General features: G+C 43.2%; 1 protein-coding gene across 3 annotated transcripts in view; it reads left to right on the forward strand.

Moving 5' to 3' along the window:
• The first annotated feature begins 5066 nt into the window (after positions 1-5066).
• The window catches only part of YWHAQ (tyrosine 3-monooxygenase/tryptophan 5-monooxygenase activation protein theta), a 266005-nt gene continuing 245088 nt past the window's right edge, over positions 5067-25983 (forward strand). The window contains exons 1-2 of one of the 3 annotated variants that reach the window (XM_044079179.1): positions 5067-5089; positions 6002-6388. In XM_044079179.1, coding sequence (XP_043935114.1) covers positions 6089-6388 — 300 coding nt within the window. In that variant the 5' untranslated portion in view covers positions 5067-5089; positions 6002-6088. Of the gene's footprint in view, positions 5090-5137; positions 5271-6001; positions 6389-25983 lie in introns of those variants that run through there. The other 2 variants (XM_044079184.1, XM_044079191.1) reach the window with 2 other exon arrangements.

Genomic DNA, 25983 nt, shown 5'->3' on the forward strand with positions numbered 1-25983 from the left:
TAGCATAGTCTCTCAATGGGCATTATTATCAGAAGGATAATAAACAGAGTCCCCTTCTGTTTGACAGTTTACCTTTTGTTTGTCAAACTTTTGTATTTCTTCCTTAGCATGTTCTGCATCAAAAATGACTTTGACCCACCAGGAAAAAAAAAATCTGAAGATAGCTGGATACAGCAGCTTGAAACTCACACTTGCCTCTCAGCATTCCCCGATTGCTGGAATAAATGTATTTCACTTCTGCCTTGTGTACAATGAGTAATCATTCTCCACTCTGCTGTCTGCAACTTTTAGTACTTTGTCCTTCTGCCATAGTTTTGTCAGAATCAACTCTTTTTGCTGGTGGGACTGCATCTTTACTATTAGGGGTCTTAGCTGATTTCTCATTTCCAGGTTTGGAGCATAAACATGATGTGTTCTTTCAATTAACAATGCTTGCTATGGAATGCCAGTCCAGTTGCTTATTTGTGTTTTCATAAAATTAATACAGTCTGTTCCTTCCAGTTTCTCTGATACAGTATAAAATCTCAGGTTTCCCCTATGTGCTGTGTCTTCTTATTCTACCATTTTTGAAACATCTCTTCTTGAGCAGTCTTATACTCAGACAGCCTTTTATTCAGTTCAGCCACTGGTGTTTGCAGTTTTATCAGCTCATCTGAATATCTGTTTACAGCTTCTTCCATTTTTTCCAGCCTTTTGTTGTTCGAGTTTATGTACTCCTTCAGTGTTCCATTAATTTTAGTCAGCTCTGAACACATTTGACTTATTTTTTCCTCTAGATTACTGAAAGTCATGTCTTGCCCCAAAGCTGGAGCTTCAACTGCTTTTTGATGAACTGTTGCAGGATTCAATTTCTTCCCAGCCAATTTTTTCTCCTCACCTTTTGCAGATGATTTTCTTCCAGGTTCTCCTTTTCTTTCCTGGCATCTAGGCAGTATGCTTAATAGCCAGTAACTGAAATGTACACAAAAAGACAAATCCACTGGCTCTATTTTCTGAGTTTCTGTTTTCACCACTGGGAGAGATGAAATAGTATGCAGCAATCTTCAAATTCCTTTCCCCCCAAAATTTTCTAAGTACTTACACTCCTAAAATACATGTACCCAGTTACAATTCTCTTTCTCATCATATCTCTAGCAGTTGCTATCTTCCAGAGGAAATAAATTCTCTGAAATCCACCTGGAGTGTAAAAATACCTATACAAACACTTCCAAGCAAAATCTTAAGCCTTCTGGATTTCTTTGCATACTTGGGATCCAAACAGATATCCTCTTACTGTTCCCTTCTAAATTGCTTTTCCTCTTTGCATCTTTGCTAATCTTTTCAATTGATTTGTACAGTTCTTATATAATACTGCATATTCCTAATTATTCCTTTAACATAAATTTATTTTCTATATTCAACTAAAAACTCTACCAGAGCTGGTATTTCACTTAGCACTCTCCTATTCCTTTCTCTATGCCCATAGTCTTAACAGCAATTCCTGGTAGGGAAGTCGGTTTCTAACCTGCACTCCGTCTGCTCACAAAGAAGTGGGGTACACCTGAAATAGACCTTTTTGATTTCCCATACAACAGACAACTGAAGAAATAATGCACCAGAGCATCATACAAATATGCTTGAGTAGTAGACGACATCTACTTCAACTAGGTAGGTCTATTTTATTATGCTTATTCTATAATCCCCCTTTTCTCCAAGGGGATTCACAAAAGCAAAGGGGAAGAGGCTAAAAACACAGTTCATTGTCCTCTTTTAGTCAAGTCAGCATTGGTTCTCCATGCTGATGCAAATGAAAAAGGAAAAACATGTAACTCTGCCTCAGCAGGTACACCTGTTGACATAGTGCAAGAGACCTTTGGCACACTTGAACCTGCATATTCTCAACCTGACAGCATGGATGATCTAACCCTATTAGTCTACAGGCACCACCTTTTCAGAAGACATGCTGAAGATCATGAAGGAAGCTAAAGACCCCACTACTACAAAATACTACTACGTAAAGTGGAGAAGATTTTCCCTCTGGTACCAAATAATGAGTTAAGACCCCGATTTATCTAGAGTTCCTCTGATTTTCTAGTATTTATCTAATCTCTTTACAGCATGACTAGACTATGCTTCTGTAAAATCACATTTGTTAATTATCTCAGCCAGTCCACCCATGGATGCCCTACTCCGTAGGCAGTCTTGCTACCCATAAAGCAGTTCCTCAAAGAGGTTCTTTACCTAAGACCACCATAAAAAACAGTGACTCAACTGTGGGACAAGAATCATGTGTTGGAGAAACTGACTTGGGTTCTCTCTCTGAAACAGAGGACAATGAACCTCTCGATTTCCTGACATGGAAGACTACATTTTTAGTGGCAATCATCTCAATTAGAGGAATATCTGAGCTCCAAGCCTTCATATGAAAAGAACCAATCTTAGTCTTTCCCAGGGACAGCATTACTTTGTATATTATCCCACCCTTTATGCCAAAAGTGGTAAAAGAACCATGTGTCTATCTATTCACTTATCAGTGCTTTTCCCTAACCCTCAAAATAATGAGAAAAAGATTCTGTATTCCATGGATGTTCATAGGCAATTCAGGTACTACCCACATAAAGCCAATCAGACAGGGAAAGCTGATAAATCTGCTTTGTTCTTTTGCAACTAATAAGGAAAACAGTCCAGCATTTGAACAAACTACTTCAAAACTGTTTGATCACTATACTGAAATTGTGTAGTTTGTCCATGAAAGAATTATGAAGGATCATATCCAGCTACATTCTACTATAGCCACTGTAAACTTCTACTGCCTATATTAGAGAAACAAGATGTCCAAGCTAATCTGGAGGCACTTACTTTGTCTACTGTGTATACTTTTTCAAACACAATAGGCTGGATATTTTTTTTCCTAGAGGCAGGACAGGCTTTGCCACTGCAATCCTACAGGGTATCCAACAGTCTGCCTTGGGAACTCAGTCAATCCTCCAGCAAATAAGCTAAGCTTTGGGAATCTTTGCAAATGTGATGACTGCAACAGTAATCCATACAAAGAACATGATATAAATGTGTAAGAAACAGTACATGTCTTGACATAAAGGGATCCTAAGCAAGAAAGAACTAAAGATAGCATGGGCTGATGTCAATATTTCTACTTAGGTTGTGCTGATGCCCTTGGAAGAAATGCCAGCCTGGTTGTGAGAAAGGTGCAAAGTTCTGAAAATAGTCTGAATGTTGAATCTCATCTGTGACAGAGCTCCCAAAGATGGTAACAGCAACAGTGATCCTAGTCACATAGCTATGCAATTGTACTATCTATGCTTTATATGAACATCTTTAGCTTTGTGGGTGTAATATAAAGTATACCACTGCTTCAAGAAATCTATAAAACTACTGTGCATGGGGGGAGGGGGGCAGGTGCTTTTGTCTTTCTTGTCTTAGAGTTGGAGTTGACCAAATAAAGAGAGTGATTACCTCCTATGGGTATTGTGACCTGTCTGCTGCTTTCCCATAAAGTCTGAAATCTTTTCCAGCTGATGTTGAACCCAGTATAACACTGTTCACAAATCCAGGTTTCAAGCTCCAAGGTACATTGATTATCTACATTTATTCTAATATTACAGATTAATATGGCAATGGTTTAAAAACATGCTAAGAAAAGAGCCTCAGATATGACTACAAATGCATAATTCACATCGTCACAGCCACACTCTTACATCATATTAGAAAGACAACCATGTATTTACTTTAAACTGCCTCTAATTTGGGTGGGGTGGTATTTGTTCACAAATATTAAGGCAAAGGTTTGTATGCCTGTATGCTCGTTTACACTGGCGCAAAGACAATCATATGTACAGCTCAAGCATAGGCAACCGTTCTGAGCATAGGCAACCGTTCTGAGTAAAGTGCTAACAACCACATGCATGCCTCTCAACCTCCCTCTGAGCATTAAAAATCATAGTATTGCCCTTTAAAAATCACAACAGAGGAACAAAAAGAGAAGAAATATATTTTTGAAACATATAATCTCTAGATACTATTCTTCATATAATTAGTGATCTTTATACATGCTTACTCAAGTTACTTAATGATTTATACACTTCTGAAAAACATCAGATAAAATTAAGTAAATCTAGCAGAAGCAAGACAAAAACTGAGCCATAGCTCTCAACAGTTCAGATTTTCGAAGAATGTCCACATTTCTGTATGATATTGTGGGTTTATTCCTCATAAAACTTGCGGCTTTCTGGCAAATCAGGAAGGACTGAATTCACTAAATAATGACCGACATTTAAGCTTCAAACTTCATATCATTCAGAAAACACATGGCAACACTACATATTTTATTCTAATAATTCTTAAGTTTATATGTTTACATTAGGCTAACTGTTCTAAAGGGTCATTTAGAAGCTGAACAATAACCCTAGGTAAGAATAAGTCATTGTACTTTGTGAGGTGACGTTCCTAACTATTATGCCAGACCCACCCAACGCGCAATATTTAAAACGTGCCTCTTTGTCACACAAATATTTTTGACTTTGTCCATATTTCTTATGCTAAGTATGAACTGAGATAAAATATCAACACTATGCCTAGACCCTAACAGTTGAGCAGTGTAAGCATTTGACAGTAAATAACTGTCGTCTTAAATTTGCAAGACATCCTGGCGGAAATGTTAAAAAATCAAGGCTAACACGATGCGTTATGAAGACACATCCTTGTGCCAACCCCTAGTTAAGTACCAAGCAAAAAATATGCTTGGGTGCCACTCTGAATCACTGGCTGGACTAGCGGGATATGCCAAAAGTACAGATGTAACAATACATATATGAGCAAAGGTGTGCGACTAATAAGCGGGACTTGAAATTTCAACGATTTCTACAAAATATTACATCTAATAGCCAACACAAGCTACAAACTGCCACGCCTAAACCCGTTGGAGCTTGCAGGCAAAAGGGAAGATGTGCTATAACAGAATATCCATGGTAACTTTGACGTCATTCCACCCTGGTTCTAATTGGAGGAAACCCCGTGGCCCAAGCTGCAGCCTACTAGTAAACCTAACATGAAGAGTAGATCCACCTTTTCTCCCCGCGCTCTGCACCCATTGGTAAGTAGATTTTTGGTTAGCAGTGTGTAGGAAGAGAAATCAGTACTCAATAGGTGAGTGTTGCCTTCAGTTTGTTTTACTGCAGAGTTTTCTTTAGCCACAAGGGTAGGCTGAGGTGAGCTGATTTTTTTTTCAAACCCACGGTTATACTAATGTGAGGACTTGTTCTGATACAGGAAAGGTGAATATTTTGCATGTTAATAACTTATTGGTCTATTCTCCGTAACGTTGTTATTTTTTTGCAAGTAATGTGGTTATAGTGATTTTCATAGTCGCTTGTTTTATTGAAGACCTTGGCACAGTTTGCCGCAACCATTTTGGTATTCTGTTTTTATAGACGATGTAGCTCTGTCGATTCGATTTATCGCATTTATGTATTATTTGACCTTTCCGGCTAAAATCTATCTTGTAGTGTTTTGATAGTGTGTGGAAATGTATTAGTTTTGGGAAATGCATTGGCTTATCCGGTAATGCACGTTTTGTTGGCGGCTTTACGGTCATGAAAGACAGTGTTTCCGCATTTCCTAGTATGGAATGTATGGTGGGTTGGTATGCGATACTACCAGGGTCTTGGTATTGGAGAGCTCGGATACAAGAACATATATGAATTTATCTACGTTTGAGTCTAGTTTATTTCGTAATATTTCTGATAACTGAATTAGCTTGTGTATATAACTGTATCCTAAACTCAAAAAAATAATAAACCGCGTAGCATTAACAGTTACGATCGCATGAGCTATTCTTTGTACCCCCCGAAACTTGCCTTAAAAAGAATTTGAGCAGTGTGAAGGAAGCTACGCCTGTAAAGTGCACATTATTGATGGCATAATGTTGAGACATCTGAACTGTTAAAATTGCGGCAGTCTTGCTAAGTTATTTAAACCAGTCACTTTTTTTTTCTCTCCTGTCTAGACACTTGTACTAGCGGAAACTTGCAAGTTGGCTTGTTTTTTCGTGTTTGTAATCTAATAGTATTTCCTACAAACTTCACGGAAGAAAATGGAGAATGATAGAAGTGCCCAAATTCAAAAAGCGAAACTCGCTGAGCAGGCTGAGCGATACGATGATATGGCTAAACTTATGAAAGCAGTGACCCAGGTTGGGGTCGAACTCTCAAACGAAGAGCGAAACTTGTTGTCTGTTGCTTACAAGAATGTTGTTGGGGCTCGCCGATCGTCTTGGAGAGTTCTTGCTAGCATTGAGCAGAAGACGGAGGGGTGTGAGAAAAAGGCGGAACAGGCGAAGGCTTATAAGGAAACTGTGGAGAATGAATTGAAGGACATCTGCGGCGAGGTTTTGGTGAGTATATGAATGACAAAGTGGAGGAATGGCTAACGCATTTAAGCTTTTGCTTGTATCAGCAATTGTATTTTGTTGTATCTAGCTACAAAACTGCAGGTATGAGTAATGGGTAATATTGCCGAGTGGTCCTGCCGCTGTCTTAGATGGATGCCTTGTATAACTGAACTGCTGCTCCGTCGTAGTGCTGTACTGTAACTGGTGAATTCTTGGGAAGCTGGTAGCCTTTGTAAAAGACACATTTTCGGTCGTACGGTATGGTGGATTTTTTAAATGGTTGTGTGACAAGGAAGACTCTTAGCTTTGGCTTCCCTTCTGAGAGTTGTGTCGGAGATGTCGTTTGTTCGGCCTTCACACGAAGTCAAACGTTTGCAGTGTTTCAGGTGAGATTTCCTGTTTATAACACTGTAGCCAGCAGTGAGAGCTGGGGCGTAGGCATGGGGGTGTGAGCGTGGCTTCACGTATAACAGCCGCCATGCGTATGGGGTGTAGTCACTGGTGAACTACCTACCTTCAAGGTAAAAGTTGGCAAGGAAGACTCCGTTTGGGTGGGGCAGAAGCTTCGTGGTGAATATGAGCACGGAGTTTAGTTTGTCTAGCCAATGTGGTTGACCGTGGACATTGTACCTGAAATAATGCAGAGGATGTCAGCAGTCTAAAGTATTTGTGGCCAGTTTTAGTGAACTATATGGTGTATTGATATTGTAAGAAACATTTTTGCGTATTTGGACTTTGTCAGGATGATTTCTGCTCTCCCTTGGGGGGAAAAAACTCTAGTATGATATAACTGAGCCTCGTCTATAGGCTTTGCTCCCTTAATAGAACAATTATATATTTTGTGGTAAACAAATATTACGATTAAAAATGAATTCTTGGTTGAGTAAGATTTGTGCAGTGGTCAAAATGAGTATGCGAAGTGTGTACTGAGTGGTTTCTAATCATGCTTCTGTTGACAGCTAAGATAGGACAGCGTTAGCTTTGTTGCAGGTAATTTTAATTACTGAACCGCATCAGCCTTGTAGTTAGTAGTATGGGAATGAGTACAGGGGAACAGGAGGCAGCTACTGCTAAAGAATTTACATACATCCCTTACTATTTTATGTTTGCTGAGATATTCATTGCATTTGATGCTCAACATTAATTTTGTCAAGCATCAATTGCATTCTTTTTGCTTTCTTAAATCCCATCCCAGAGTCATTGTAAGGGGCTGTTAGTGTCTGCCTTGAGACTTTGTGCATCGTTCTAAGTGTCGGGGCAGCTTTCAGATAAGTCTGCCAAGGTGTGTCATTTTTGTTTTGGCTGACACCCTATTTGCATCCCTTACTCTTCTGAAATGCTAGCAGCTTGGATGGGGGTGTGTTAAGTCTGTAGAATGTACAAGTATAGTGTACAACAGCTTAATGAAAAAGCAACATTGGTTTGGTAATTGTGAAAGTTAAGCTCTGAGGTCTCTGCAGGTTGTGGGAACATGCTTAATGGCACTAAAGGTGTAAATTCTTTTGTGGTTTGATCATAACTGCCAGTCCAATGATATGTTTGTATTCTGCAAGAGAGTCTTGCCATAAAGCAAGCAGCACATCTCAAGTCAAGGGAGTTCATTCCCATGGTGTGCATTGTTCAGAAAGAGATGCTAAAACATCTCTTAACATAGTAAAGCATCCATGGTATGTTCAGTTATGTCCTATTTGTTAAATTGCGATTACCATTAGGTAATTGCTCATGTTCATTAACCTCTTCTGGCACAATTCTTTAAGGCCACTCATCCTAAAGTGCTTTTATTCTGCTGTATTTATCACTGCTTGTTAGTAGCCCAATTTAAATTGGTCTATTCTAAGCCTCTTGGTTTTAGCAGTTGGGCTTCTGGTCAGTTATTTTAATTAAGATGATTTTTTCCTGTTCTACACTATATTGTGGACACCCTTGTCAAAACCCTCCCAAGTTTTTCTCCTGCCAGCCTGGCCACCATGGGCATACTGGAGATGGTGTAGCAACTGCCTCATGTTCATTGACAACCCTCTTGTAGCACAGCTGTACTTGTTAGAAGTGCATCTATATCAGTAACTGGACTCTATGCTCTCTCACACCACAATCAGTACTACTGACAGAGGCAATTGCCACACACACCAAACGCACCAGTGTCAAGTGCAGCCCATAAGGCATAACAATAAACCAAGCATACCAGTCATTGCCTGGTCTATTGTGAGACGCACCAATGTCCTGTCTCACCATGCTCTACAAGGTCACTGTTGGTTGTCAGGTGCCAGAATTTGCCACATCACACACACACACACACTTAATTTTTCCCACGGCAGGTACAAGTTATGACTCTTGATTGTCCATGCTGGCATGAATGACTTGAGATGAATCTCCCTGAACTATGAAAGATGTGATTTGAGCTAGAGTGTGTTGGGCAGGTATGACCCTAGCCCTAAGCATCCTGCCTTAACCAAGAATACCACAACCACCAAAGAATTGACTTCAATTTGCTTAGTTATTCCAAGGGGATCCAGTATCTGTCTGCCTGGAATGACACAGCTGGTAAGCCTCTATGCTTTGCCAAAGATGGCTTCTACTTGTCACCCCTGGGATTCAGGATTCTGGCCAAGGCTTTTGCCTTCCACCATTGTGCCTTTTAAAGGTAGTGTCCCAAAGACAAATCTAACACAAGATCTGTCAAAGCAAATTGAAGGTCATTTTGCTTGACGCTAGGAGCCTTAACCTGAAAATGCACTCTCTGGAGGCTCTCTTCACACTGGAAGGTGCCAACATCTGCAGTCATGGAAGCTTGGTTCAAGGCTATGGAGAGCAAGCATGCCTTACCAGGCTATACCTGTTCCACACATTCCAACCCCCAAAAAAGGTTGGGAAGAGTAAGGGTGGTGGGAGTGTGTTCATTAAAGGCAAGCACACCTCCAGACTGATTTGCCAGTGTGATAACACTACTCCAGGTGCAACTGAATTGCAACATGCCCATCCAAGTTTTATAGTCAGCTGTAGATCCATGACTCTGAACACCCACTCCTCCTACCTGGACCACCTTGACTCCAAGGTACCCTTAACACCCCAATCCTTGGTGACTACAACTACCTCTCATAGACTGGGTGAACTATTCCTGCTCTAATGCACTCGCCTAACGATTCCTTGACTTTAGTTGTAAAACCTAGACCAGTTTGTCTCATCTCCCCAGAAGGGGGGGTAACATTCAAGACTTCTCACCAGCATGGGCGACTGCTACCCCCCCAATAGTAAGCTCATACTTGGTGAGATCTGACCATAGTCTGTCTTATTCAAAGTTTTTTATCTTTTCCAAACCCCCCCCCCCCCCCCCCCATGATGCAGACAAACTGCTGAACAGTGCGCCATGTACAACTGCGTGGACTGAGCCATTCCCAACAAAACTTAACTACAACCTGCTCCTCAAAACACACTACTAAACTTATGTAGTGAATCCTCTCTGACAGGCTTTTGTTGTAAAGAGACCAATTCTCAATTGGAAAAACACTCTCCCTCAAGCAAACTGGATCACTAGTGAAAATCTCAGAACTAGCCTCCACAACAAAGGGTAACCACAAAGCCCTTTACAGTTGCATCAGCAACCTTCATGGCAAAGCCCAGGTTAGTTCAGAATTGATTCTTAACAGTACGACCTAAACTGATCCTCACATATCCATAGATGGTGTTAAAGGCCCTATCCATGGCAAAGAACACAGCTTCCATGGGACCTGATGGCGCAGAATACAGCAAGGGATACTACTTCAGCAAGAACTAGCCTCACTGAGTAACCTATTCAACCATTGCAGAATGGAGTGCTGCTATTGTATTATCCCCTTGCACAAAGGTGGTGCCACTAGTGACCCTGGAAAGTCTCCCCATCCGTAAGGCCATACAGTGTATTATGGACCTTGTAAACAAGGATATAGGCTGTCTCCAAGCACTTGACCCCACCCAGTTCGAGTTTGTCAAGGGTTGATCTTGCCTGTTGAACCTGGTTGACCTTTTTGAGACCATCACAAAGGCCCTGGATGAGGGAAAGTTGGTACATACAGCATGTCTTGACTTGGCCAAAGCCTTTTATACAATCCCACACCCAGCCATCATTGAACAGATTTACACCAAGTTTAGCCTTATCAGGTGAGTGGCCAACTGACTCACTGATAATAGGTTCATGGGTAGGTACTAGGCTATTGGCCCTAGGGCCTATATAAGCCTAGCCAAAAGGGTACCTTGGCTTTCGCCACCCAAGAAAATTATTTTCCTGTGCATCTGTCAAGCAGAGCCACAAGTGATCCTTGGGGTGAATTTCCTATTTCCCATACAATCTAAGATTTTTCTTGCTAATGAGCTTTGTTTGATATAGTTGGGTAATTTATTCCAGAGTATGAGAAGTCTCTGATAGGAATTTATCCCTCCAGCATGTTCTGTTTTATTGTGGTGACAAGGTTAATGTCCCTAGAACATGTAGCTCTGAGAGATTGGGATTTCTTAAGTGGAGCGTGTCCAGCAGCTCTGGGTTTGATATAGTTTTGTATGTTGGGCAGAGATCGCCTCTTGAGTAGACTGACATTTGATACCTTTCCAGTTGTAGATGTCTTGAGGTACATGCCAAGGGGCATTGTACTCTCTAATGGATCTGAGTAGAGGGGAGCAGTTGTGTTTTTTTTTTTTTTTCCCTTCTCTTCCCTGGATGAGAGGACTTTATTTTTTTTTGTGATGCCACGTACGATTTCCTGACTATTGTGGCGATGTGGTTATCAAAGGAGAGACCGCTGTACACCTGTCCCAAGGTCCCATCACACTTTTGGTGTTAACACTATGTGGTGGTTTTTGGGTACAGAGTTTTTACCAAAAGGGATGACTATGCACTTTATGGCATTTGGGCTTGAGGCCATGGCTTTGACATCAGTTTTCTGTCTCGGTAATTCCCTTTTGTAAGATGTCCACATTGTTAGGAGTTTCAGTTATGTCTTCTAGTTTGCAGATATCCGCAGACTTCATTGGTCAAAGATAATCTGTTAGCCTGTACTTCAGAGAAGTAGATGCCAAATGAGGACCCAGGACTGAACCCTGTGGTACTCCACTTGTCACTGGTCTGAAGTCAGATTGGGAGCGTGCTACTTTCACAGTGTGGGTTCTGTCAGTGAGCCAGTTGGCAACCCATCTTGTAGTATGGGGGTTTAGTGAGTATCTAGAATTCCACAGTGGGGGGGGGGGTTGAAAGCCTTGGTGAGAGATCTCGATAGGCTGCGTGAACCATCTTATTATCCTCATCTGTGGCTTTGGTGACTGAAGCAGTCTGGTTTAGGAGACATGATATGCCTTTTACCAACACAAACTGGGAGATCTCCAGAGTTTGGAGATCATTGCTACAGTTCCACGATGCATTCCATGGCCTTGCAGACCAGGCTCGTGTTTGGCTAATGGGGCAGTAGTTCCTGGGGTCTGTGGTGGCTCCCCCTTTTGTGGAGTGGGATAACTTGTCACTGTGACATTCAGTTGGCACAAAGCCTAAGGGTGAGGTTGATTGAACATAGTACTTAGTTGGGTGCCAGTTCATTCTGGGGTAAGGTTCCATGGATTCTGTGCTCTTGGCTTTGAAGAGTGGTTTTTTACCTGTGCAGCCATGATTACAGAACTTTGCATTCTTCTGGTATAGTGATGGGCCCTTTAGGGGGTGAGGGGTTAAAGTTGGTACTGAACAAGTGTGGTCTGCCAGGATGTTGAATTGGTTGGTTCTGTATGTTTAGGACCATTGTGCTGTAACTTGGAGCAGATCTGAGTGCTGCCAATGGAGATTCTTGACATGGCTATAGAATGCTTTGTGGCTGTCTTTAGAAACCGTGGTGATTTTGTTTTCATAACTAGCTTTATAGGATTTTGAGGGAGGATGCATGATCATGCACTCTGCTTATAAAGTGTTTGCAACTTCTGTTGAACTGTGAAGTTGGCTTTGGAGACTGTTTGTTTTTAGGATGGTTTCCCTAGTGGGATGTGGCTGTCTAGGGTGATTAGCTTGTGGTCTGATCTGACCAATGATGAATCCACTACTGGTGTGAACACTGGTCACCCATGTTGGTAATTACCAGGTCTAGGATATTGCTGACCCTGGTGGGGGGTGTGGATGTTGATCCAAGGCATTGGAATTGATTAATTCCAGAAAACGTTGAGCAAAAGAGTTGGTACATGAGTGTTTTTCTCGGTTAATGGTGGGGTAGTTGAAATCATCCGTTATTAAGGTGTTCGGTTGTACCCTATTACCCTATTTTCCAGTGTATCAAGAAGTGAGTGCGAATCCTGGGGCATGATGGGAGATGTAGAAAGCTGTTTGGATTGTGGTCTTGCCCAGAGTTAATGCATCCGAGATTATTAAAGTGCAACCATCTAGCATTGAATATCCTCATTTTGCTTGCTTGTACCTATTACGGTGGTGAATTTCATTTGAACCTTGCCTAAAGGCAATAGGGGTGGCAAGAGCTTTAGCCAGTATCTGGATTCCCAAGGGTGACTGGTAGTGTTTTTATTTTTTTTTTTTTTTTTTTTTTTTGTCTGTCATCCCAGGCAGATACTGGATCCCCTTGGACACCAGAAGCTTAGCCAGTTGTAGTCAGATACTGGATCCCCTTAGAATGACACCAGAAGCTTAGCCAGTTGTAGTCAATCATTTTGTCCTTTTACTGTGGTATCATTCTGGGTGATGGCAGGATGCTACTCTGGGGGTTAGGTCATACCTGCCTGGGCTAAAAGATTGTGACCACTCAGTGTAGTCCAGGGAGGTATATCTCTGGTCATTCACACCAACATGGACTGACAAGTCATATTTGTACTTGTGGAGTGACCTTGAGTGTGTGCGTTGTGGCGGATCCTGACATCAGGCAGCTGACTTTAGCTCACCAGTGGAAACCAGGATAAACATCAGTGTACCTGACCTGTGAATAGAGTGTTGGGCACGTTATGTGTTATGGGCTGTGGTTGAGTGGCTCACTAAGTTTGTGGGCAGTCTCATTTTTGTGTTGGGGATGGAGATTGCTCTGCTTTTGGAGGTCTCTTGTTGCTTGGGCAGATTTGAGTCTTCATGAAAGAGTGTTGGTGTAGGTTTTGAGGGACTGAGTGTGGTGCATGTCTTACCTTCTCCTCTTGACTGTCTAGTCCAGCCTTGGGTGATGAGAGCTTTGCTTCAGTTTGGCTATGTAAGTGCATCTCTCAGGTTGCAGTCAGGTAGACTGGAGAAACACTGGGAGCTGACCCTTAGACATGCTGGGATAGGAGTACTAGAAACTTACTTTCCTCACTTGTCCAGAGAAAAAAATTAACCAGTAAACTAAAAACCAAGCATCGTTCCAACTGCACACTCCTGCCACTAGGGTGCAGGGGGCTCTTCTCCAGAAAGATGGCCTAGATTAGTGCTCAGGTTATATAAACAAAGCTAGATTCAGCAGGTCTGAACCTAGACTTGTGCGAGAGCAAACAAAGCGTCCCAATTTCAGAAACACTTCACATAAGCAGGCACAATAAGCCTTTAACCAGAAACTGTGCTCAGAAGGGCAGAATCTACCCTTTCCTCCCACAAGGGTGCAGACCACACCTTTTTGATGTAAACTAACTGGCCTTAAGCCCAAGCGCTTAAACCAGAGCTAATACACTTTTAGAATAATTGCCCCTAAGCCTTCAACCAGCAACTCCCAAGTTGAAAGATGTAAGCTACCTGTTCTGCAACAACAGTGAAGACCACAAACCTTAATGTAAAACTGGTCTGAAGCCCAAGTGTTTAAACCGAAAGGCTTAGAATAACAGTTGCAATTTTAAGCTGACTACTAACAAGCAGTGATAAATACATTTAAGTATTTTTAATGGGTAGGAAAATTAAAGTAAGGGAGAAAGAAACACAGTAAAAGCAGATTAATAAAGTGCAATTTTTCTATAATCATAGATGAGGAAACTGATCAATTAACCAGTAAAGCTTAAATACATGAGTCCGGACAAGTTCCAACTGCACACTCCTGCCACTAGGATGCAGGGGAATCTTCAAAAGAGATGGCCTGGATTAGTGCTAAAGTAATACAAAGCTAGATTCAGCGGGCCTGAATCCAGTCTATGCTGCAGCAAATTTTAGAAACAGTTGTAAGCGGGCACAATAAGCATTTAACCAGAAATTCCCAGCTCAGAAGGGCAGCATCTAGCCTCCCCTCCCAGAGTGCACCAAAGACACTGGGGGGGAGATCCCCCCCCCCCCCCCAAGACTACATCTCATTCGATCCTCAAGCAGCAGGGAGACTTCCTATAACACTTCTGAGGAAGTGTTCTGCAGGCCTTCTGTGCTCTGCCACCTACTTCCTTCATGACTCCACCAGCAGATGACTTTGTTAAACTCATTGTGCAGTGTGCCTAGAAGGCCCAGATAAAATAGAACCTGTCCCTTGGCCAGACAAATTTGTATCCACCTGAAGAGCCCCACTGGTCCTAGCAGTTGACTGGTTCTATGGTCGTGGCGGTGGTCAGAGGGAACTGGCAGAAGTTCACCATCCATCCTCCAGAGTTTTGTACCATGGAGGACTAGGGAAACTGACCTATGCTTCAGAGACATTCGCTATTTGGCACACTTTACTCCTCTCCAAAGAGACCTAATTTCTGAAATGTCTTCCTCTTTGGTGGGGTACTGTCTTGAGGTATGATGCTGTCACCTTGCAGCTAGCTATTCTTGAGTCCACCTCTAGCCGCTCTGAGATCTCACTCCACCGAGGGGGCAGCTCAAGCTGTGGCATCAGGTGTTGTCATGAGACATCACTTGGATGCAATTGTGACTTCGCAGACCCCTTTAAATCTTCGTCCATGCACCTGTCGACAAATCTGCACTTTTTGGACCCAAAGTACGAGACACTCTTAGTAAGACTGAAAGACCTTGTCTGCTGCAGGCATATGCCTTTCCAACCCCCAGAGGTGCTACTCCAGGAACTGGAAGGAAAAATGTGGTTCAAGAAATCCCAAGGACCTTTTCGTGACTCTAACAATCCCCACTGGGCAGAGGGTGCAACTTGTATGGAAGACGTCCCTTTTGGGGTAGAGGGGGTCTGTAACCAGGGTGCTGTAGGGTCTGCCAGAGAGAACCTCACTGCTCCTGAGCAGTGGCCTGATTGCTTCCCTCTAGAGCTGTTGGGGGGGTGGGGGGGTTCTCTGCATCTGCCAGTCTGACATCCTATTACTACCGATGTTTGGGTGTAGAAATATCCATAGGCTACCAAATACCTTTAGTCGTGATTCCCAGACCCGTCAAACGAATCCCCGATCAGAGGGAATTAGCAGCCTTAAGAGAGAAAAAAGCTGCTAAGGAAAAAGAGTCCTCCAACCAGACGGGATCCGTTTTACTCTAGTTCTTTTATTGGTGCCAAAAAGTGACATGGGACTGGAGACCAGTCCTGGAACTCAGCCTGTTGAGCAAATTTATCAAACATTCCGGATGGTCACGATACATAGGTTCATAGGTTTATACTAGGCTATCTGCCCTAAGGCATTTATAAGCCTAGCACAAATTTTTGTGGCTTACGCCACCCCTTATATGAAAAAATACTGTGCCCATTAGTTTGTTGTGCCTCTGTCCAGCAGTGACACAGATGATTCCCAGGATAAACCATCATCTCCCATCCACAGGTCAAGATTTCTCTTGAACAGAGCCAGCGAGGTGCTCTGCCTCGCATGGATCGTCCTATTTATATCCGTGCTAAGGTTTGAGTCGCTTGCTCTAGTGGCTTTGGTGGATTTGGATTTTTTGAGGTAGAGCATGTCCATTAATTCCAGGTTGGACATGGCCTTGTATGTCAGGCACATGTCACCTCTAAGCAGACTGTATGCAACTGAATAGAGCTAGAGTTTCTTCAATCTGGCAGCATATGACAGATTTTGGAGTCCCTTTATCCTTTTGGTGAGGAACTTTTGGGGTCTCTCCAATTGCTGCAGATGTCGGGTGTACTCTATCATTAGTCTGATAAGTGAAGAGTACAGGGGAACAATGACCTCACTAGATCTGGATGTGAATCCCTTCATGATCAGGTGGGCAATGTAGAAGGTCTTTCTAACCACTTTAGCAACGTGAGTGTCAAATGAAAGGCCACTGTCAACCTGGGTCCCCAGGTCCCTGATAACCTCTTCTGTGTTTAGTGGATTGCCACCTATATGGTAGCTTGGGGTTACCTTGTTTTTCCTGAAGGGTATGACTATACATTTTTTTGGTGTTTAACTTCAGGTCATGGCTCTGGCGCCAGCTATCTGTTTCCGTGAGTCCCTTCTGAAGGATATCTGTGTCCAATGCACTTTCCACTATGGCGCCCAGTTTTCAGTAGTCTGCAAACTGTCAGCTAAAGTCCTCCCATGTTGGCCTGTACTTCTGAGAAGTAGATGCCGAATAGGGGGCCAAGGACCGAGCCCTGTGGGACACCACTTGTGACCGGCTTGGAGTCTGACATAGCGCCAGCAACTCTAACCCTGTGGGTTCTGTCCTTAAGCCAGTTTGCAACCCATCTTGTGACATGTTGTGTCGAAGGCCTTTGCAAGGTCAAGGTAGGCTGTATGGACTGCCTCTCCCTAATCAATGGCCTTGGTGACTGTTTCGAAGAAGTCGACCAAGTTCAAAAGGCATGATCTGCCCTTGACTAAGCCAAATTACCAGGGTCCATAGAGGCACCGCCTTTGTGGAGTGGGACCACAGTTGCTGTACGCCACTCCTTGGGCAAGTTTCCTGTGGTAAGGCTGAGATTGAACAGCTGCCTTATGTCCAATCTTCCCTTCCTAGGGTGGGATAACTAGATGTGCTCTAAGACGTAGGATGTGTGTGCTCTATAGACGTAGGATGTGTACTACCACAGGATGGATCACCACTCCCGGAGGTTTCTCCACTTCCATCTGGGAGCCAATCACTGCCAGTTCAGGGTACTGCCATTCAGTCTCAACACCCCCCCCCCCCCCCGTGTTCAAATGTATGGCAGTTGTGGTAGCTCATCTTTGAAAGGATTCCAGGTGTCTCCCTATCTAGACTATTGTCTCCTTACTGCTCCAACTAAGAATCTTCTAGTCCGCAGCCCCTCAAACTCTTAACTTTTCACTTGAGATTTGTTTACTGTAATCCCCATGTCCCCAACGAAGACACTGGAATTTATTGGAGTGGTCTGCGATACCACATCCTGTCAAGCTTCTCCCCCCCCCCCCCCCCAACAGTCTTTTGAAAACCAAATCCCAAGACCACCTTCCTCAGACCTATGTACCATCACATCTTGTACTGCAACTCCACTTCCAGTGATTGCCTAACATCCCATCTCCTGTTCGTGAAATTCTTCAGGCCTCAACCTTCCACAAGAAAAAATTCTAGTAAATGGAGTAGGTTCTCCATTTGGGCCGAAGACCATGTCATACTGCGTATGCAAGACCCCCCCCCTCTAGTATTGCATGTTAAACCTCCGGTCAAGCTTCTCTTAGAACCCTGGAACTTGGTTCTCCCTTCGAACCCTTTGATTAATGTGGTTTGAGAGTTTTGTCATGGAAAACCATACTTCTAGTAGCACTGACCTGCCGGTTTTCTTCCCTCAATTCTAATGGGGAGTACTTTTTGCACACCCTTGATGTGCATCGGCAGCTTCATTGTTATTTGGACAGGTCTATAGATTAATTGTGGCCTTTGAAAGACCCAGATTAGCTAAACCTGTTTCCAGTGACTTTATCCTGTTGGCTTAGAAAGGTCATTACCTTTTTATCTACCAACAGGATAAGCTATCCTTACCTTCCAGAATAAAGGCTCATTCTACCAGATCTGTAGCTTTTCATTCCAGAGCCTCTGGATGTATGCACAGCAGCCACTTGGGCAAGACTTCAAATCTCGTTACAAACTGGATTTGACATCCAGGGACTAGCATCTTTTGGTTCTATGGTGCACAGGAATATCCTTCCTTAGGGCCACCCAGGACTCTAAAGAACAAAGATTTACAACATCGGATAAAGTAGTCTTATGTTCAGTCTGTGTTGTATATCTGTGTTCATTCATTACTTCCTGCCCTCCTTCCCCTGCCTGGACTCCTGGTGCACTTCAGGAACTCCTGGTTAGGATATTTGCTCAGACAGAGCCTCTTTCTATCTTTATTACTACATCTTTTGTCTAGGTTAGGCAAACTGGTGCAGTTAGAGGGGCATTATGGGTAGGTCTTAGCTGAGAGTTTTTGGCTTGTGCGAGCTGGGAAATGGCTGTATCCAGTCTGGGGACTGGACAGAGGTCCTAGCTGTAATGAATGAACAAAGATCTACAACACGGATGGAACGTCATGGTAAGTTTGTGTTTTTTTTTTTTTTTTTTTTTTTTTTTTTTTTGGGACAAAGCAGTGCCCGGAAATATACAAGACCAGTCGGGCAATTTTAAGTCTGGCAAAATTTAGACAGAAAAATAAAGTCTTTAAAACTGCAAGTTTGTACTTCAGCTTCTAAGGTCAAAATAGGTGCCTCCACCTCAGACAGCAGACCTGTAGCTAGTAGTGTTCCCCAGTTAGTGGGACCCCTACTGTTTGGCATCTACTTCTCAGGGGTGTACAGGCAGAGACAAAGGCCTTGGACAACTAAGTTGGGTGCTGTCACTGCTTCAGATAACTTACTACAAAAGGGTCTCGCAGCAACAAATGACTGGTACCAGTCATGGTCTTCAGTTAAATGCAAATGTATTATCATACCATTTGGCAAAAACATGGCTTCTACTGTTACCCCCCCCCCCCCAAGTGCAAAACCTGAGAAACCTGGGTACACAGGTTTGACTGTCTCGCACTCTGACGATGTAGCAGCAGTGGTTAGAAAAGCCTTTTTACTTCATCTCCTAAGTAAAGGGATTGCATCCAGAAAAAAGGCTATTGACTCTCTACTCTTCTGTCATTAGGCAGATAATTGAGTACAATGCCCTATTTTGTATGTACCTCTCCAAAACACCTGTGCCACCTGGAAAGGCCACAAATATCTCAACGTCTGCTGTGGACCGGCTCGCATCACTCCCTGTACTTTGTATATCTTACAAATTGTTCAAGGTGATATGTCTCCAGCGAAATTTTTTTTTTTTTTTGTGTGTGTACCGTGTCCTACTAGAGATGCTCCATATCTGTAAGTGTAACTCCTCACACATTACCTGATAAAGACCTAAATCTAATATGTAACGTTAAACAAAACCTGCTGGAAGACAGGTTAGCCTTTTCCATAAGCTGCCCTGTCTTTGTAATTGACTCCCCATACCTGTCAAGTACGTTGCTGACCCTCAAAGTGCAACCTTTTGACTGGGTGGGAAACAGTTTTGTCCCAGGGGTTCCACCTCTTGCCCTTATTTGGGGCAACAGGTGATATGAGGTTTCCTTTTGGGCCTAAACTCTAAGCCAGGTATGCAAGGTCCCTGGGGCCATTGGCCTGGTAATGTTAACAGAGCTGTTGGTGTCCTTAAACGGTTCCCCCAAGGCGATGTGCTTAACTTTTTGCAAATCAGTTTCACCTTTAGAGATCTGCATGCAATGTTTTTATAGTTATCTGCCCTTGGGCACTTGTAATCCTAGCCAGTGTGTTTGGCTTTCACCACCCATTTTAAATTTTGCTATGCCCTTTTTCGAAGATAGTATACTGTGCCTCTGTGCCTCTAACAGTGACAAGTGTTACCCGGGGTAAACCTACAATCTCCCATCCACTCATCAAGATTCCTCTTGAGAGTCAATGAGGGATTCTGCCTAACCTGGACTGGGATTTTATTCAAGAGTGAAGGGAGCCTCTGGGTTATGAATCTGTCCCTCCAGCATGTCCTATTTATTTCAGTGCTGAGGTTAAAGTCTCTCTAGCATAGCTCGATGGGATTTGGATTTTCTGAGGTGCAGCATGTCCATTAATTCCAGGTTGGATATGGCTTTTTACGTTGGGCACAGATCGCCTCTGAGCAGGTGGTATGCCACTGAGTAGAGCTGGAGTTTCTTTAACCAGGCAGCATATGGCATCTGTTTGAGCCCTTTGATCCTCTTGGTGAGGTACTTTTGGGGGTCTTTCCAGTTGCTGCAGGTGTCTGGTAAGGTACATCCCAAAAGGGGTGTTGTACTCAATTATGGGCCTGATGAGGGATGAGTAAAGAGGCACTATGACCTCCTCTGATCTAGATGTGAATCCCTTCATGATTAGGTGGGATATATAAATGTTTTTCTAACCACTTTGGCCACATGGTTGTCAAATGAAAGATTGCTATCAACTTGGGTCCCCAGGTCCCTCTAATTACTTCTATACTTAATGGATTACCACCTATGTGGTAATTTGTGGGCACTTTTTTTGCCAAAGGGGAAGACTATACACTTTGGCATTTAGCTTGACCGTGGCTCTGGCACCAGTTGTCTGTTTCTAGGAGGCCCTTTTGGAGGATGCTTGTGTTGGCTGGAGAGTCTATTATGACGCCCAGTTGGCTGGAGAGTCTATTATGGCGCCCAGTTTGCAATCATCTGCAAACTTGGTCAGCCACAGTCCTTCTGTTGGCCTGTACCTCCAAGAAATGTATACCGAACAAGAGCGGTCCCAGGACTGATCCTTGTGGGATGCCACTTGTAACTGGTTTGGAGTCTGACATGGCTCCAGCAATTCTAACCATATGGGTTCTGTCCTTGAGCCAGTTTGTAACCCGTCTAGTGACATAGGGGTTTATATTTAAGTTGGTGAGCTTATCTATAATGCGTGAGTGGGGTATTGTATCAAAGGCTTTTGCGAGGTCCAGGTAGGCTGTGTGGACCACCTTCCCCTCGTCAATGGCTGTGGTGACTGTTTCAAATCAACCAGGTTTAAGAGGCCGGGTCTGCCCTTAAAGCCGAACTGGGTAGGATCCAGTGTCTGTAGGTCCCCAATATTTTAATCTATATACTAATCTATGAATTATGAGAGGTCTATGATGATCGTCTCCATAGCTTTGCCGACCAAGCTAGTCAGGCTTATGGGGCAATAGTTTCCAAGATCTGTTGACACCACCTTTGTGGAGAGGGACCACTGTTGCTGTACGCCACTCTTTGGGTACATATCCTGTAGTAAGGCTAAGATTAAACAGTAGTTTTACGTTTGAGTTTAGCTCTTCTTGGAGTTCATGTAGGATGCAGCTCAGGACACAGTCTGGTCCCATTGATGCTGTGTTTTTTGCTTTGGAGAGGGCAGGTCTTACTTGAGCATCTGAGATGTCAGGGGGGCAGCACTCTGCCCTTTTGGTGGGGAGTCTGTTAGGATGTTGGCATGTCTGTGGGTTCGGTGTATTTTTTTGTCCTTTTTGACTTAATTCTGAGCATATCTGGGAATTTCCACCCAGTTTCCTAACAACTAAAAGACTTGTGGTTATCCTTAGTGTCCTGTGTAATTTTTCTCTAAGCTGGCCTTAGACGATTTTACGAGTGCCTGTGGTTTTTTGCTAATACTGATCAGAGATGCTTTCCCTTTTTGGGATTTTGCTGTCATGTAGTAGCTTCCTCCTCATCTGCCTTTGGAGGCTTGGGTCTTAGTTTTATTTGGGATTGCATGATCCATGCATTCCTGAAGGTGTTCATAGAATGTGTTTATAAAGGATGCGGTCTGGGCCGTATCTGTTTTGAGGAGTGTGAAATTTGCTTTAGAGAAGTTTTTCACTGTGGTTTTCAGGGCAGGGGGTGGAGTCGGGATGTGAATATCCAGTGAGATTAGTTTTGTTGTCTCATCTTACCAGTGAGGGATAAACCATCACTGAAAATTTATTTTTCTAAATTACATCTCCTGAAAATTGTGGTAGGTTCTATAGATACAATATCACTGCCTTCATGATGTGATTACAGTTGAGTTTTTAACGTGGCTTGCAGAACTTTGCAGTGTTTATCAGGAATCCCTGCCTCAGCTTGTTTTTCTACTAGTGCAGTAGTTGAGGTACTAAAATGCTACTGGTTAAGACTGTAGCAGTAGGATGTTTTTATTCTGGATGATTTTAACTATCATCAGAATAGAGGTACTTTTTTCTCTGAAACTTACAGGAACTTCAACTTGCCTGTTTACTACTGCCCAGTGTACTTTTCCTGCTTCCATAGGTTTTGCCAGTGTTGCTCATGTTTTCTTATGAGCAGGCTAGTGGCAGTCTCCACCGCATAAATCTGCTGGGGAATTTGTATGCTACTTTCCCAATTAAGATGGAAAGACCACTGCTGCCAACTCCTTTTGAGTTGGTGGACTTGGAATCAGAATCAGGCTTTCCCTCTAATGCCTTTTTAAGATGGCACATTTTGATACTTGGGCAGTTTCTGTATATTCCTCGAATCCTCTGACTGCATCTTGCATGACTCCACATAATTAGCTGTTTCGACTGTAACATTCTGTAGTGTCTTGGTTAATTTGGCTGAAGGGGGCTACTGCCAAGCCTGCTTCATAGCTGAAGCCAAACTCTGGGGCCACTCTGCTAGTGATGGCAATGTCTCCTACAGTTGAAAAAATGTGGAGCTTTTCTCCCTGGGTCTCTACTGAAAATGGACATGTGTCCAGTTACACTAGCCCGGTCAGCAAATGTAAAATAAAGTTCTGCAGTGCTCTGGCCCTCCAAGAGAAATCTTGAGTGGCTGGGAAATTGAAAATTCACCCCGGGATCACTCCAGTGGCATGCCTCTACAGAGACACTGGGAACTAAGGTCTGGTGGCATGCCAGGGCTTGTAAAGGGTCCAGGGCCTTTAGCCCAATACACACACATGAACCTATTAAGATTCTTTTTTTCATAAACATGTATACCTGAAGATGTAGCACTTGGGGTGTATGTAGCTTGATGGACACTGGCACAAATTCCATTGGATATAAGCTTGTGTGCAGTGTTTCATGCTTTGGAAAGGTTAGCATGTTCCAGGTTAGGTCACTTCTGCCCATTGATTTTTCCATTAATATTGGGAGTCTACCCCAACAATATTGGTAGTCCAAGGCTAGCTCATTTGCTTGGATAACTTGTATGGTGCGGTTGTGTAATTTTTCTTTTTCTCCTGAGATTTTCTGGCCCCATTAAAGGACAACGCCCTATTTTGTTTGCTACTTAATTAGTCCAATAATCTGAGAATTAACTTAGTTGGGACTGGAATGGCACAAAATCAAATGTTAGAAGGCACAGTCTTTTCCTCCAAATCCTAGTTTGTGTGGCTTCCCCTGTCTCTAGCACTAGCTGCCAGGGGAAACTCCTCGCTGTCTGGAATTGTCTAGTTTGCCAGTCCATTCCAGCATAGTTTGATTTCAAGAGACCATTTTTTTTTTAACTGCTCTAGTGTCTGGTCCAAAATAGTCGACTGCAGATGTCCTACTCTTCAACACTGGAGTTAGTATTGCCCCTAATGTGTAATGGTACAGATGCACCATGTACCAGAAATTAGGTCTAGTGACCTGAATTTTCTCTACTTAAAACATAACTGAAGAGAGATGTGTCCCAGAGACTCCTCCCTGGGAACAGGCTTCCTACCAATGTGTGCCAGAGTTTATCTATTACCCAGTTTAAGCACAGCCTAAACAAGTGGATGGGGATTAGGAATTTTATGCTAGGCCTGGCCTTCATGTCCTATTTTTGTGATACAGGATGACATTTCAAGAAAACTTTGGTTAGGCTGACCTGTGGATTTGGTTTTGGTGCCAGTCTCTCTTGGGGCTTCCCTTTGGCATGCAGTGCTGATGCATCATTCCTCTAACCACAATGTTGGTGACTGTGCTTTCCTAGGCATTGCTCATTTCCAACAAGTGTCGCTTACTAGAAATTGTAGGAAATGAGCACTTCACATGCTTGTCCCACTTTGCAGGCTCTAATGAGGAATGTGCGGCTTAGAAGTTAGTGCACCTTATTTGCATCAAGAAAGGCTTTTGGAAAATAGGGTCCCTTCCCTCACTCTTGTATGATATGGAGTACAGGGGGTGGTAATTCCAGCCTGACTTGATAACCTAAAGGTTCACAATCCTCAGTCTGCTGGGAACTTCTCCTGGTTTGTGGTGTTGTCTTGAGATACAAAGGGTGCTTTTATATTCTGTAATGACTGTGTGTGTGTGTGTGTGTGGGGGTAGTCTGTCTTGGTTTTTAGAGATGCTGTTTGTGACCTGTCCTACACCTCTAAGAGGGGGGCATCAGCCTAGGTGCGCAAGTCCTTTATCAGACTTGCTAGTGGTTGGGCTGCTGATGTGGTAGGTATGTTTTCTGATGGGAGTGTGCACCTCTCTAGTGCACTAGAAGTGAATGTGCGTTGGTTATCTTTTTACTGAACAGTTGTGACCAGCATACAATCATTGGTCTTGGTCACTTAGCACTTTGTCAGTGAAATGCTGAAGGAGGCCTAGTCAGGAACCCTGGGGAGCACCACTTCTCAGATTTAATAAGTGAGACCTTATTTACCCTGAACATGTTTGCAAGCTGGCTCAAGGACAGCACACACCTTTGCCAGGTCTAAGCATTCAGTGTGACCACTGTAACTCTGCATGATTTATTCTAACGTCAGAATTGAGTCAAGCAGGGTCAAATCTGAATCGTTGTTCGTCCTGGTTTCTGTAGTGCATTCCATGGCTTCAGATGGAGGCTAATAAGTCTGTAGTTACCTCCCTCACTGGTGAGATGCCCCTTATGGAGGGGCATCACTACAGCAGGCTATAATTTGGGAATTTGAGCAACCTAAGCAGAGGATAACCTGATATATTGTCGGAACTCATTGAAGAGGTGTTTGTCTTTTGAAAGTACTTTGAAATGATTTGGGGGGGGGGGCACATGCTTGGTATGGGGGTAATTTTGGGAGACGTTTGTAGCCAGCTCATGCGGTAGTAAATTGGCAATGTGTTGGATTGGAATGGTGCTGCAAAATTCATAACTGTACTTTTTTTTCAGCTAGCCTACATTTGTGTGATTCTTTTCCTTTTGTAGCTGATTTCTCCAATATTTTGTATAATTTCTGTGATGGGAGGTTCTGGCTTCACAGGATAACATTGGTATGTTCATTGTGTAATTTTTAATGTTTGCAGACTGCCCGGGGAACAGTTGGTACTTGTTTTCCCTCTTCCAAATACTGCCTTTGTCTGAAAGAAATATAAATTCAATACATAAAAATGCCATAGGTATTATAAAACTTGCTGGCTTACTTCACCCCCCATAGGTAAATCAGGACATTGGCAGTACCTGCCCCCTTCCATCTAGGGAACAGGTAATCACTGCTAATCGCAAAGGCAACAAGTACAGCCTCCATGGGACCTGATGACGTCCAGGCTGCATCCTATATGAACCTGGGCAGGAACTTGCAGCACCATTAGGTACCTTATTCAACCAAAGCCTGAGTACTGGCTTTGTCCCAGCTGAGTGGAGGACCACCACTGTCCTCCCTTTGCATAAAGGTTGAGTATACACCAGTCCAAGAAATTATACCCATTAGCCTAAATAGCTGGATCTGCAAGCCCATGGAATGGGTTATGGACATCATTAACAAGGACATAGGTGACCTCCAAACACTCTCCCAGGCAGTTTGGTTTCTCTGGGAGAGGTCATGCATGTTAAATTTGGTCTGCTTTGAGAAGTCGCCAAAGCTGTGGACGAGGGGAAGATGGTGCACACCACCTACCATGACCTGGCCAATGCCTT

The sequence above is a fragment of the Protopterus annectens genome, chromosome 1.part1 (assembly GCF_019279795.1).
Source record: "Protopterus annectens isolate FY-2018-M chromosome 1.part1, PAN1.0, whole genome shotgun sequence".
NCBI classification, from domain to species: domain Eukaryota; kingdom Metazoa; phylum Chordata; order Ceratodontiformes; family Protopteridae; genus Protopterus; species Protopterus annectens.